The sequence below is a fragment of the Trachurus japonicus genome, chromosome 24 (genome assembly GCF_045865225.1).
Source record: "Trachurus japonicus isolate A0001 chromosome 24, Traja_1.0".
NCBI lineage: Eukaryota > Metazoa > Chordata > Actinopteri > Carangiformes > Carangidae > Trachurus > Trachurus japonicus.
The window spans coordinates 6308895-6323015 of record NC_140930.1 but is presented as its reverse complement, the minus strand read 5'-3'; the positions used below and the strand labels follow the sequence as shown (position 1 = coordinate 6323015).

General features: G+C 42.7%; 2 protein-coding genes across 2 annotated transcripts; one reads left to right on the top strand and one right to left on the bottom strand.

Moving 5' to 3' along the window:
* Positions 1-1789: 1789 nt before the first annotated feature.
* On the bottom strand, positions 1790-4858 carry LOC146961248 (disintegrin and metalloproteinase domain-containing protein 17-like). Its single transcript, XM_085771692.1, has 6 exons — positions 4708-4858; positions 4471-4601; positions 3589-3756; positions 3231-3287; positions 2063-2269; positions 1790-1987 (listed from the first exon to the last, which is right to left on the bottom strand). The coding sequence occupies exons 1-6, from the start codon at positions 4856-4858 to the stop codon at positions 1790-1792; spliced, it is 912 nt and encodes a 303-aa protein (XP_085627818.1).
* A 389-nt stretch (positions 4859-5247) lies between these two features.
* Positions 5248-13594, top strand: LOC146961247 (cleavage and polyadenylation specificity factor subunit 3-like). Its single transcript, XM_085771691.1, has 5 exons — positions 5248-5422; positions 11108-11197; positions 11346-11496; positions 13273-13448; positions 13562-13594. The coding sequence occupies exons 1-5, from the start codon at positions 5264-5266 to the stop codon at positions 13592-13594; spliced, it is 609 nt and encodes a 202-aa protein (XP_085627817.1). The 5' UTR covers positions 5248-5263.
* Positions 13595-14121: the final 527 nt, after the last annotated feature.

Sequence of the window (14121 nt, the reverse complement as noted above, 5' to 3'; positions counted from 1 at the left end):
TCGAGTTGAAGGCACTTAACACTGTCACGTTCAAGGGTTCGATTCCCACTGAGTCTTAAAACAGAAACACTTTTTAACCCTTTAAACTCTCCAAACCTATTTTAACCCTATTTGTACTTTATTAATATCATTTATAGAATATAAAAACATTTTGAGCCTTAAAAATAAAACTTTGACCTCTGTGTTTTTGACTTTTACTGTTTTTTTATTTGGCAGCTGCACGTGTCATTGACTCTCAGTGCACTTTGACCTTTTGAAGCTGCAACTAATAATCATTTTGACTATTAATTAATCAATTAGTCTATCACACAGTAAAAAAAAAACAATTGATTCTGATGTAAAGACAAAAACAAAACATCAAATAACCACAAATTAGAAGTTGACAACGTCAAATCTTTGGCATTTTTTGTGCTGTTGTGATAAAATATATAATATTTCTAAAGCTTTTAACAACATTATCCATTATTACAACATGTTGTGTTGATGCTGTTTCTATAAAATGCTGGTGACAAACACTTTGTCTCAATAGCGTCAGTTAGAAATAAATGTTTTTCTCTCATTAGACAGAAACTCTGTGCACATAAATGATTGTCATATTGAAGTTGAACCTTTTTGAAACATTAAGTTCAACTCAGCAACAGTTTGACTGATGACTGAGCTACAACAAGCGTTACATTTGGCCTTTAGGGAACTAAAACGAGAGCCGGGCTTCAGCTATAAAAGTGAACGACGACTTTATGTAAAATGTAAAAAAAATCTTTGGTGGGACGTTCAAGAACTAAAAACGGACGTAGGAGCGTACAGTTGCTGGTCGTATCGTGTAGTGTGTCATCAGAAGACGAGTTGGTCTGAGTTTGTACGGTGGCTGGCGGGGACCAATCGGAGCTTTAGCGACATTTTATTGGACGAATAAAAGTATTGAACAGATGATCGATCACCACAGTTAAACACAGTTTGATTGTGGAAGCAACATCTGATCTGAGCACCGTTCAATCAGCACCAACGACGGTTTGATACCTGGAGAAGGTTCGATACCCAGCAGCGGCCCCTCGCTGCCACAGCTTCAACAGGACAATATGTTAGTTCGAGTCACTAAAGGACGTTAAAGAGACGCGGAGAGGACGGACGGAGCAGCGATTTGAAACCACGGTCTGACCACACAGGAGGACGACTGGAAGGAGACGTTTTGTTTCTTTTTCTTTTCTTATTATAATTAGGGATCAACTGATATGGTTTTATCAGGGTCGATACTGATACCGATCATTAGTAATCAAGGAAACCGATATTTAACCGATATTCATTTGCAGTAAAAATGAAAATTTAAAAATAACACACCAGGGATCAGACTGAATACAGTCAACAGTTTGTTTCTGTTTTGTTCACTGTGAAAACCTTTGGGACATTGTTAAACAGCCAAGAGAGACGGCTTCGTTAGAGCCAAAGGAGTGCGTTTATGCGTTTAAAAATACATTTATTTTATTGGTTATCGGTGAAAAAAAACGGCCGATATCGATTATCAAAAAAAAAAGGGAAATATCGGTCGATAATCGGTTGAACTCTGATTGTAATTAAATTCATTAAAAACGTTTTTCTGATTGAATGTGTCTCGATGTGATCAGACTGAGATCTGCTGCAGCAACAAAGCGTCAGTGCGGCGGCTTCAGGACGGAGCCGCTTTAAGAAAATAAAAAATAAAAAAAGTCGTAAAAGTTTGTGAAACCAGCACAGGAGGACGTGAGCGGGACAAACCGGGCGCCGTCCGTCCCGTCCCGTCCGTCCCGTCCGTCCCTCAGCACTGCGTCTCCTTGGTGTCGATCTGGTGTTGCCTCTGCAGCCGGAACATCAGCGCCTTCTCGCTGCGACTCACCGCGCTCGTCTCCGTCAGGTCCTCGAAGGAGCGCCGCCGCTGCTCCGAGCGCTGCGCCGGGCGGCCGAACGCCTCCTGCAGCGCCTCCTCGTCCAGGTGGGAGTCGAAGCTCGGGTCCTCCTGGATGGTGGCCATGCGGGGGGAGTCCAGAGGAGGAAGAGGAGGGGGAGGAGGGGGAGGGGGAGGGGCCGCCACCGCAGGAGGAGGAGGAGGATGGTGAGGAGGAAGAGGAGGATGATGACAGCAGGAGTCTGGACCGGGGCCGAAGCCGAAGCCGGAGACCGGCGGCGTGCTGGTCTGCTGCGGACCGGACGGCTGGAAGCGCAGGTTGGTGGTCGGGAAGGTCGGAGGCTTGAAGATCCGGACGGACGCAGACTCCAGGCTGCTCAGGAGCTCGGCATTCTGGGAAAATGAACAGAGTCAGTTGAGTTGGTGTAGGGATGTCACGATTATAAATTTTCTTGGATAAATAATCACGGTAGTACGATTACCACGATTATTATGCATTAATTAATTTCACAACACTATATATGAATGTGTAAAATCAAATATAGTCAAAATATAACTACATTATTGATAATATACACAAAATATTTTAAGTATCATTAATATAGGACCAATTATTACTCCCCCAGAGGAAGTATTTGAAATATTGAAGTCATTAATTGTCATCTATACCAAATGTTTGAGTTTATTTTAATAATTTTTTACATTTTATTATTACAAATGGCACACTGACATTTAAATTCCTACCAATTTAATGTTACGTGAGGTAAATGGACCAGTATCTGTGCATTTACCTTTACTTTGGCGCTACATCTGCCGATACGGTTCCGATATAATCTTTTTTGGAGAGTGACAGTATTTAGAAATCTTTACGATAGATTACTTGTGGCGTTTAATACCACGAGGAATTGTGACAATAAGTAATCGTGACATCCCTAGTTTGATGGTTAAAGATGAACTCTCTTTGTCTCTAACCCTCCTCTCCTCCATGTGCGTTTGTTTTCAACAATTAAGCCGGTGAGAAATCAATCCATGGAGCGGTGGATAAGGTTATTTATCATCTACCATGTTACCATGTGTATATCTGTGTAGTCTTATCTGTCATAAACAAGAGATTACGGGTTACGTTTGTGTGGCGGTGTCGCAGAGACGAGAGCTGGGACACCGGGTCGGAGGCTCTGATCTTACAAGGTTGGTTTTCAGCCAAGAGACGCTAGGTGGAAGGCAGAGAGCCTCCATTCTCCCAGGTAATGATTCGTATCAGACATATTTCCTCCTTTTGCTGCAATTTCATTACATTAATTGTGAAAAACAAGTAATTGTGACATCCCTAAAATACACACAATCAGATACTCACACTGGGGAAGAACAGAGACTTTGTGGTTTGCTCGTATTGTTTATCCAGCTTCTTGTCCTGAGAGAAGAAGATAAAGAAACTTTATTAATCCTGAAGGAGGTTGTTCACAGAAGAAAAGACAAGAGTAAACTAAACTAATCTCTGCACATCTTATAAAATATATATTTAAATGACTGTCCACCTGATCTATACAGACTAAAGACAGGAAAGACTTTATCATCTTCAGATTCTGTCTGTAGCACCTTAATCCCTTAATACTCATGAAAATACAGTCGTAATACATCTCTGTAACGCGTCAGTCAGACAGTGTGACAGTGTGTAGTTTAGTTCCTGACAGAGACAGAACGGAGCGACTCACCACACAGTGGACCAGGATGCTGATAGGAACCCAGAAGAGCAGAGAGAACGCCACCACCGACCCCACGATGTTGTCGGCCAGAAACTTCCCAAACGTGTTGATGTCCAGTTTGTCGATGAAGTCCCACAGACGCTCCACCACGTCCTGCACCTGCTTCATGCACTTCCCCTGCAGGAGACACACACACACACACACACACACACACACATACACACACAAGCTGTGTTTACATGGAGCCAAATATTCAGATTAGATTCGGTTTAGAGTCCAAACTGAATGAAAATGCTCCATATAAACAGCTCAATCACAACAAACAAGCCCAAACCAAATCAAGTTTCATTCGGTTTCACAGAGGCAGAATAAACCTTTTCTTAAATCGATCAAAAGTATAAAACAATAAAATCAAATCATGTAAACAGTTGACCTGAAAGACTCATTCAGAAAGGATTCAATCAGAAAGAGGAAAAAGTCTCCATGTAAACCCACCTACACACACTCACATCCCGCTTGTCTTTAATGTGTTTTTTTTGGGGGGGGGGGTTTCCCCCTTTTACAAAGCATTTTATATAATAACACGTGAACATGGGGTGTTTTCTATTATAATAACACAAGGAAATAAATAATTAACCAAAAACTTAAACAAAAGAGGGGCTTTTCAGGGAAATATACCTTTCCAATGCTTTCAGATGTCTTCAAATTTGGAATGAGTGTGATGTCATACCATTCATCAACAGATGGTTTAAGCCATTTCTTTGTGATTACAGCTAAACTCAGTTCCAAATAAATAGTTTTCACACTCATAGTAGTTGAGCTAGAAGTTTGTCTTCAATGTGTTTTAAAGCTGCCGTGTGTGTGTGTGTGTGTGTGTGTGTTTCCACTCACCGCTCCGTCACAGAAGCCCACGGTGCAGGGTTTCCCTTTACGCAGGAACAGGAAGTTGCCCGTCTTGTCCTGGTAGGGGGCGCAGATGCCGCTGGTGCTCCGGCAGCAGACTCTGCACGACGCGTTGGTTTCTATAGAGACGAGAGGGAACAGATACAAGACTGAGACGGATGCATCATCATCATCATCATCATCACCACCACCACCACCTTGGTCTCACGCCGGTGTGGTCGTTACCGTTGCAGGCGCAGGGCTGCAGCTTCAGGACGGCCTGACAGAAAGGAACGCACTCCCCGTCCAGACACTCGCCGCTGTCCAGACACGCCGTCTTATCGGGAGCGTTTTCAGGAGGAGGACACTCGCTGCTGTTTCCTGTCACAACACACATAACAACACACACACAGTAGTTTTTTGGTTATTGTTAGATGATTTGATCAGATCTGATCCAAGAGCATCTGTTGTTGTGAGTCTGTCCCTCACACACCTTGTGCTTCTGAAAGTAAACTGTAAATTATTAGTCAACATGTTGTTGTCAAGGTAACATGAAAGTGGGTAGGTGCTGTTCCATCCATGTTTATAGTATCTGGACCCTCACAGACTCTCACACTCAGTCACTTTACAGCTGACAAAGAGAGAGGGAGTGATGCTGCCTGTCGCTCAGGTGGAGCTGTGACACAGCAGTGTGTTGATGCTGCGTGTGTGTGCGTGTGCGTGTGTGTGTGCGTGTGTGTGTGTGTGTGTGTGTGTGTGTGTGTGTGTGTGTGTGTGTGACAGTAACATCTCGGCAGACGACATGCTCTACACGGAGACGGACCTGGAGGACAGCATGGAGAAGATCGAGACCATCAACTTCCACGAGGTGAAGGAAGTGGCCGGCATCAAGTTCTGGTGTTACCACGCCGGACACGTGCTGGGCGCCGCCATGTTCATGATCGAGATCGCCGGCGTCAAGGTAACGGACGCTCACCGCCACTCACATGACTCAGCTGTTCAACCCTCTGTTGGTGTTTTGTTTTTTGCTTTTTTACTTTATTTTGCAAATAAATCGATGTACAAACCAATAAGGCAAATAGTAAACTTGTAAATATAAATAAATACAAAACATAAGATATAAGAGCATGAAATAAAATAAACAAACATCAAATAAACAAGACAAAGAAAAGAAAGTATGTACACGTAAAGTAAATAAATTAGAAAAATTTAACATTTCAATCAATAATCGATGTGACCAGATCAATAAACTGAGTCTGACAAACAGGAAATCAGAAGTAAGGCTTCTAAAACATGCAGCATCCCTTCAAAATAAAAGCATGGAAATACAAATCCTTTTAAAAAAAGAAACTGTTTTTAACACCGTGTTGTCCTGCACTTTATCGTCATCATGTCTAAATGGAAGCGCATATTGATAAGTAATTTCATCAACTCACAAAAAATATTTCCCAGAATGCACCTCTTCACCTAAACTTCATTATCACATAATATCACATTATGTAAATTATAAACATATGAATCGCAGTGATTCACTCTCTCTGCTGCGACAAAGAACAGATGTTATTATGATTTATTTATCTTAGTTGGAGCAGAAACAGTGAAGATTAAAACGCAGCTGTGTTTTGATTAAAAAGTGATTGATTGAAAATCCTAATCAATAATCACAGACTTCAGGCTCCAGAGTCAATTTCTCTTCATTTGATGAGCAAAATAAACTGTTTAAAGACGTCGCCTCGGGCTTTAAGTTGAAGGATGGTTTTATAATTTTAACATTTTGTTGAATAATCCAATTAATAATAAACAAATGTATACTTTTAGATCATTTTATTCATTTGTATGTTGTGTTAATCCTATATATGCTGGTGTTGATGTATAATTAATTCAAATATCATGACAAGGAGAGTTTGAAGGTGATCCGTGACTAAATCTGAAGTTAATTCCCATCTACTGATTACCTTGTTTTAACCAGTCAACAGGCCTCCTGAGGTGTGTGTATATTAACCTACACCTGAAATACACAGCATCATAAAATATGCATGCACTTAAACTTTTATATGAAATAACAGGGTATCCACGGGGTCTTAAAAAGTCTAAAATTTGAAAATCTAAATTTTAGGCCTTAAAATGTCTTAAATTTGTTGAATTAGCCTATTGTGTTCAAGTCTTAAATAATTTTAGACAGGTCTTAAATTTTCTTATGCCCACCATGGACGAGCATTTCACTCGCATTTGCCCCTAAAAAAAAATACATGTGTGAACCAGGAAAATCACAAAAAGAAAGAGCACAACCTGCGATTGGTCAAAAACTACAAATCCCACAATTCTCTGGCCTCAACAATAACAGTAGTTAGTGTAAGTAAGGGAGAGTGGAGCTGTCGGTGAAAAGAGGAAACAACGCCACGTCTGGTCCTGTTCTATGTTGTTCGTTCACACCGTCACCGTTTATTCGTTACGTCCGCGGTGTAAAAGGCCGTAACGCAAAGACGCGATTAGGCGCGAGACGCGATTAGGCGCGCGACGCGGTAGACGCGACTTTTTTTTTTTTGCGACGCAATACACGCGATTCTTTTTGGGCGACGGGACCTTCGCGTCTTCGTCTATTTCATCGTGTTTGGTGGGAAGACCCACCAAACACGAGGAACGCTTTTTTTTCGCTCGAGTTGTGACGCGCGACCAAACGCGAGATACTCGTGACTCGTGTCAAAAAAAAATTCACGAGCCCGCCAACAACTTTTTTTTTTTTTCAAAGCAGGTTCAACTGGACTTAGTTATTTGTCTAGGAAGACGTTTCACCTCTCATCCAAGAGGCTTCATCAGTTCATGTAGCATCTGACCAGGCTGGGACTGGTCCAACTAACTGGTCTGGAGACTCAGTATAAGTCCAGTTGCTTTCGATTTAACCTCCTTTGAAATACTATGACCTGGACAAATGAGAATATGCACAGGCCTACAACAACATTTCTGCTCTCATCAACCATGGTTGAGGTCACAACGCTGCTCTGTAGCTGCTCTGGAAGTCCGAGACACTGAGGCCAAACGCCGCCGTCGCTTCTGATCCATGTCGGCGAGTTCCGGGCTGATGAGCTACAGAGACTTTAGAGTCAAAGGAGCAGTGCGTCGCTGTGTCGGACTGTTTGGATTTAATGAAGAAGCTGCACAGAGTCAGGTGAGCAGAAGCTGCCCCCCCCCCCCCCTCACCGTGGAGCCGCTGCTGTCTCACAGCCGCCACCGACCCCTAGAATAAAACACCACCGACCCCTAGCGTGACGCACAGTGTTATGAGACACATTATGCATCCCAACTGTCTTTTTTTTTAGAGGATTTTTTTTTTTTTAACCAAGAATGCGAAAAATCATGATCCAGGGGCCAAAATTCGAAACAAATATATTTTTAATCATAATTCTCATTATTCTCCTGATGTCGGTTTAATGTAAACAGATTGAGCTGATACGCGAGTAATGTGACAGACAGCGGGGCAGTGCTGCAGCTGCTGTGCTGTGATGGACCTGATCAGACTGGTGGTGGTCCACAGTGAATCAGTCCCAGATCCTCCACCGTCAGCAGATCCCCCGAAAGCCCCCGCAAATAATACATCGACAAGAAGTTAAGTGGCAAGTTGCACCTTTTCGTCGGCTTATTATTTGCGGATTTTTTTTTTATAGCCTATATAACGTCACTGCAACATGCGGCTCTCAGTGCTTGTCGGTGTTGTGTCTATAAATTGTGAAATAACTTTTCCTCAATAGAAATATGAGACGTGGTCGATATGTTTCATTCATCCATGTTTTGGCAGACAATACAAATAACCATGATAATGAGATTTCCACCGCGTCGAACCAATCATGTGGCTGGAATAGAGCCAGTCAACAGTAACATGTGCATTTGTTTGGGTTGCTGCAGATGTGCACATCAGCTGACACCGCCAGAGAGAGACACATAACAGCCGCTTCAAGGAGACTAGCGGACTTTTTTTTTTTTTTAATAGCCTCTTCATTCATCTTGGGCGGGGGCGGTGCGCCGTCTTATAATGTTACAGAAAACCCTGCATTATGTTTTTTACAACTCGTGTTCCTACACTATAGAGACAACTTGCTGTTGGCTCTATATTTCAAGAAACTTGTTTTCTGTTTAAAAGGCACAATTCACCCATCTTTAACCGGGTAGTTACGTCTCCAGTCTGTCGAGCGGGCGAGCGCACAGCTGATGTGCTTCCATTCCCACAGACGCACGGATTCAGTGTGGACAGAGAGCGTCAGATGTGACGCGATTGTCGGACGCTCGTTCGCGTCGCATCCAGTTAGGACACGGTGTGAGCAGCCACATCCACTGCGCTCTGGATCAGCTGATCGGTGCTCAGGTGACGTTAGATCTTCACTTTTTTAAACTCATACAAAGTGCAGCCAAACAGCAGGCTGAAGAGAGAGGACCAGCAGCAGCAGCAGCTCTGACAGCTCCTCTGTGGCGCTGCAGACAGGCTGCAGGTGAGCTGGCCTGAGAGCAGAGTGCCGTCTCTTTTTTTTTTTTTTTTTTAGCAGCCTTTGTTACAGGTGATAGGCTACATGTCCATGTGCATGTGCATGAGAACTGATTTTGAATCGAAGAGACACCCAAATATTCACATCCTTCAGTCCAGGCTTTTGAAAAGAGAGTAGCCTATAAAATCAGCTTCATGTAGCAGTTAACTTTAAAATGGTTCGAATATATTGCTGCTGAATAAATCTGAAACATGTGATGTGCATTTTTGGGGGAAATATGGCTTCTGATATAATAGTCTGTAGACATCATCATCATTCAACGTTTTCACATGGTCTGGTGTTAATAAAGCAAACTAAAAATCGCAAAAAGAAAATCAAGAATCGGTTGAATCGAAAATCGATTTTGAATCGAATCGTGACCCTAAAAGTCGGAATCGAATCGTGAGCCACCCAAAGATTCACATCCCTAGTACAGAGACCTGCCACAGTGTCATGGTGCATTAATATAAACTTCAACCTCAGAGCTGTCAGTCCTCAGACTGTCCTGACTGTCCCTGAACATCACACAGGGATGCAAACAGCGCGCCGAAAAGCGAAACTCGCTTTTTTCATGACCAATTGACCCTTCGCCAACTCCTCCCACAAACGGCTATTGTCCAATCCTACGTTAGCAACCGTAACTACAGGCCTGGCAAGCTTTCAGCAGTGAGTCATTACGTTTGCTTTTGTGGACACATTTTGAGACTAGGACGAAAAACATTTGTTTGTAGAGAAGGATGTTGTTGCTGCTGCTGCTACTACGGCGGCGGCGGCGGCGGCAGAAGCAATATAGAGATGTTCAGATATGAGCGGACTTTTTTTTTCGACTTGAGCAAGTGTAGATATGGGGAAAACCATATGTTCACCTCCGAAATGACAGCTGTACTTTTAGGGCTTTTACCTGGGCTTTTAGGCGAGGGATCCTCCAGGCAGGGACTGCTTTCACTGACTGATACAGCGGTGGGAGAAAACAAAACAGCAGCGAAAACTGTATGTGGTTCACAATCGCCCCAAAACTTGCAGTTTGACAATGTTTCATGACCAGTGAGATGACCTAAGTCTTGGTGGGTTGATAGACGGTAAAATTACCGGTCCTTACTGCTGCTCTGTACATTGTCCAGTCGTGTCGTTGAACAGATGTTTTATCCTCCTGCGCGAGTCACGTCACTGAAAACTATGAATGCTCTTTGTGACTTCTTCTCTCTATTATCTCAGAACAGTTTATCCAGAAATTTGCTGATATTTCCTTTGAAATCGATACCAAATACTGCCAGGAGCATGGCTGGGAGTGAAAGCTTGCCCGGCGTAGCAACAGTAACCAAGGGGGCGGGGCTTACGCGAAGGGTCAATTAGGTGACTTGTGTGAATTGTTCAGATCCGAAGAGTTTTTGTTTTGAGGGGGGGGGGTCTCAGCGTCTCAGCTGGGGTCAGTAAAATGTTTTTCTAACAGGCTGACAGTGACAATCACGTGAGGCGAACTCATTCATGGTCTCTGATTACACTGATAACAGCCGACCTCCAATGTAGACGCGCGACATGCACGCACGTTACCCAAAGCGGTGACGCCGTTTTTTCCCCCCGTGCATGTCCGCGGCGCACAGCTCCACGGACGTGCACGGTTCCCTACGTTGCTGTGTCAGGCAGGTGTTTCCACGGAGCTCTGCCCCGTTTCAGAGGTGAAGGAAGCCCTAAGTGGAAAGACGTCGCCTCCGCCATGTAGAATGTGTTCAATTAAAGTGAAACTAACACATTATATAGGCCTATATGTCCATTACACACCGAATGGGATGTTAAATCCCATGTCTTTATTTCTTCAGTTTATTTTAATAGTAATAATTATGACTAACATTCAGTGAAGACCTAAAAATCAGTATCTCCAAAATTGAAATATTGCAATGGTTTTTATTTTTTTAAAGCATTTTTAATATAGAAATGTTGGCCTTTTGAAAACTGTCCATCTATATGCACTCAATACTTGGTTGGGGTTGAACTACTGGAAATTGACTTTTCTGTGATATTGTTAATGGTGAGCCCCCCCCCGCCAGACAATACCTCTCTTTTTTGGTCCTGACCCGTTTGCATCCCTGTATATATGTGTGTGTGTGTGTGTGTGTGTGTGTGTGTGTGTGTAGTTGTTGTACACAGGAGACTTCTCCCGTCAGGAGGACAGACACTTGATGGCGGCGGAGATCCCCAGCGTCAAACCAGACATCCTCATCACCGTGAGTGGAGCCGTTCAACCTGTTCAATCTTTATTTAAACACAGAGCACAGACACTTAACATTGAACCTGTGTGTGTGTGTGTGTGTGTGTGTGTGTGTGTGTGTGTTTGTTGTGTGTGTGTTTGTTGTGTGTGTGTGTGTGTGTCAGGAGTCGACCTACGGGACTCACATCCACGAGAAGCGGGAGGAGCGAGAGGCTCGGTTCTGCAACACGGTCCACGACATCGTCAACAGAGAAGGTCGATGTCTGATCCCCGTGTTCGCTCTGGGCCGAGCGCAGGAGCTGCTGCTCATCCTCGGTGAGACCACGGCAACAACGACGCCATGACGACGCACGGCGACCTAAGAGTGGCGCTTTCCCTTCAGCTGAGGGAAAAATAAATTCAGGCTTCAAGTTTTATTTACAAGATTAAACTAAGGGACGTGTTTCTGTCTATGGATCACACAGAAACATTTTCATTCACCATACACACTCGTTAAAGCCCCAGTGTGTAACTTATTTGGCTTTTTAGTAGCAAAAATCAAATATTACTTTCATAAATACGTATTTCACTGAAGTCGAATCACACCCGCATACAAATGAAAGCTTTCTCGTACCTTAGAATGAGTTGTTACAAGTCGTTACAAATACATGAGTGGGCGACGCCCCGAACCGAGGCGGCCATGTTGCATCGTGACCGTAGGTAACCACGGAAACTCAGCGGAGCTGTCGGCTCGGCCTGTTAAAACTGTCACCACTGTGCAGGGCCGTTGCTAGGAATTCTGGGCCCCCTTAAAGAATACTAAAGTGGGCCCCTCCCCCTAACTTTTCCAGTTTTTTTTCTTAGACTACGTATGTATTATCATTTTTTATTTAGCCTAGTAGCCTACCTTGTTTTGATGCTAATGCAACATTACACTGCAAAAACCCAAGTATCTTACCAAGAATATTTGTCTTATTTCTAGTCAAAATGTAATTTCTAGTCAAAACAAATATCATTATACCTAAAATAAGACTCAGAATATTAAAAGTAGCTTGTTTTTAGACACTTTTTACTTCTTTCAAGCATATTTTCACTTGGAATAAGTAGAAAAAATCTGATAGTGGAACAAGTTTTTCTTCCTTATTACAAGCACAAAAAACTTGCTTTCACTGGCAGATTTTTCTACTTATTTCAAGTGAAAATTAGTTTGAAACAAGTGAAAATTATCTAAAAACAAGTTAATTTTTAGGTTATGAGTCTTATTTTAAGTGGAAAGAGATTAGCTTTGACTAGAAATGAGACATTTGGACAAGAAATAAGACAAATATTCTTGGAAAGATGTTGAGTTTTCACAGTGTACTATGAGTATTAGTCAGGGTCTTACACAGAATAAATCAGTCATACAAAGATTAGACTACTGGGGTTTTTTATGGGCCCCACTGGGCGCTGGGCCCCTAGAATTATCATCACCTTTCTCCCCTATACAACGGCCCTGCCACTGTGTAGTGTGAGGAAGGACGGAGGCACTGGTGTTGCATTCAGGTGCAGTCAGGCAGACGGCCGTCGGCAAACCAACCGGATGTCATTTTACTCCACGTGAGAAAGACGGTAAAACGTGGGTCGGGTAAACAATACGACATCACCATGACAACATATTGCTACGCCTGTATTGTTTTGCCTCGTGCTGGCAGACCACTTGTTTACATAGACGCTTGTTTATCCTGTTACATGCAGCGTCTGTTGTCTGTCTGACGTCTGCCCGATTTCACGTGAATGCAACATCAAGAATACGTTCAGATATGCAACCGCACCGCTAGATGGGGGGAATTCCTACATACTATACCTTTAAAGAGGAACTAAGGCAAGATTTTTACCTTAAAGGGATAGTTCAACATTTTGGCAAATTGGTCCATTGCCATAATGTAACATGCAGAAAAAATGAATATGTGAGTATTGGGGGCGGGACTAGATAAGCTTTTGCTTCTCCCGCTTTCCCTTTCGGTCATGTGTGACATGCCCAAAATGAACCAAATAAATAAATAAATAAATAAATCCCTATACTCATAGCAGTAGGTTTCATTAACTTTATTTGTGTGTGTGTGTGTGGACCAGACGAGTACTGGCAGAACCACCCGGAGCTCCACGACATCCCGATCTTCTACGCTTCGTCTCTGGCCAGGAAGTGCATGGCCGTGTACCAGACCTACATCAACGCCATGAACGACAAGATCCGCAAGGCCATCAACATCAACAACCCCTTCGTCTTCAAGCACATCAGCAACCTGAAGGTTTGTTTTGTTTTTGTTTTTGTTTTTGTTTTTGTTTTTACTTTTCTGTCCTGTTTTATTGTGTCGTCAGGTTTGTTCTGTCCTTTGTTTTCCGTTTTGTCTGTTTTGGTCAGTGTATTGTCAGTGTATACGTTGTGTATGCTTAGGGTTACAAAGGGGCGGAAAATTTCCAGTTTTTTATTCCAAATTGGAAAATATCCATGGGAATTATGGGAAATTATGGGAATTTATGGGGATTAACTGGAAATTTGGGGTAATTTAAACAAACTGTATCATATCCAAACATAAATGTAAATATTTTGTTTCGTCATAAGCAGACATCCATGCAAAATAACAATACAATTAAAAAACATGACATTTCCACAGATTTATTTGTGAGTAGAACTTTATCAAGTTTTAATTCTTGTATGAACAATCAGCTATTTTACTGAACAACAAAAACATGAATGTTGAGTAAAATATTACTAATTGCTTATTAAAGGGATAGTTCACCCTAGAATGATATTTCGCTCATTATCTACTCACCCTCATGTTGACTAAGGGCTGGAAGAAGTTTCAGAGTCCACCGTCCCTTCTCTGAGTTACAGGGGGTCTTGGCGTAGCAGTGCATGTCCATATAACGGTTGTAAAGGGACACCAGAGCTCTTCGTAAAAAAAACACACACAAAAAAAA

Bases quoted from the DNA above. Each gene is read 5' to 3' on its own strand.
- LOC146961248 (XM_085771692.1), bottom strand. From the start codon at position 4,858: ATGTGTGTTGTGACAGGAAACAGCAGCGAGTGTCCTCCTCCTGAAAAC. The intron at 2,270-3,230 runs GTGAGTATCTGA...TCATTTTCCCAG, and splicing joins AGTCTCTGTTCTTCCCCAGT to AATGCCGAGCTCCTGAGCAG. The intron at 1,988-2,062 runs GTGGCGGCCCCT...GCCACCATCCAG, and splicing joins ATCCTCCTCCTCCTCCTGCG to GAGGACCCGAGCTTCGACTC.
- LOC146961247 (XM_085771691.1), top strand. From the start codon at position 5,264: ATGCTCTACACGGAGACGGACCTGGAGGACAGCATGGAGAAGATCGAG. The intron at 11,198-11,345 runs GTGAGTGGAGCC...TGTGTGTGTCAG, and splicing joins AACCAGACATCCTCATCACC to GAGTCGACCTACGGGACTCA. The intron at 13,449-13,561 runs GTTTGTTTTGTT...TGTTTTGGTCAG, and splicing joins AGCACATCAGCAACCTGAAG to TGTATTGTCAGTGTATACGT.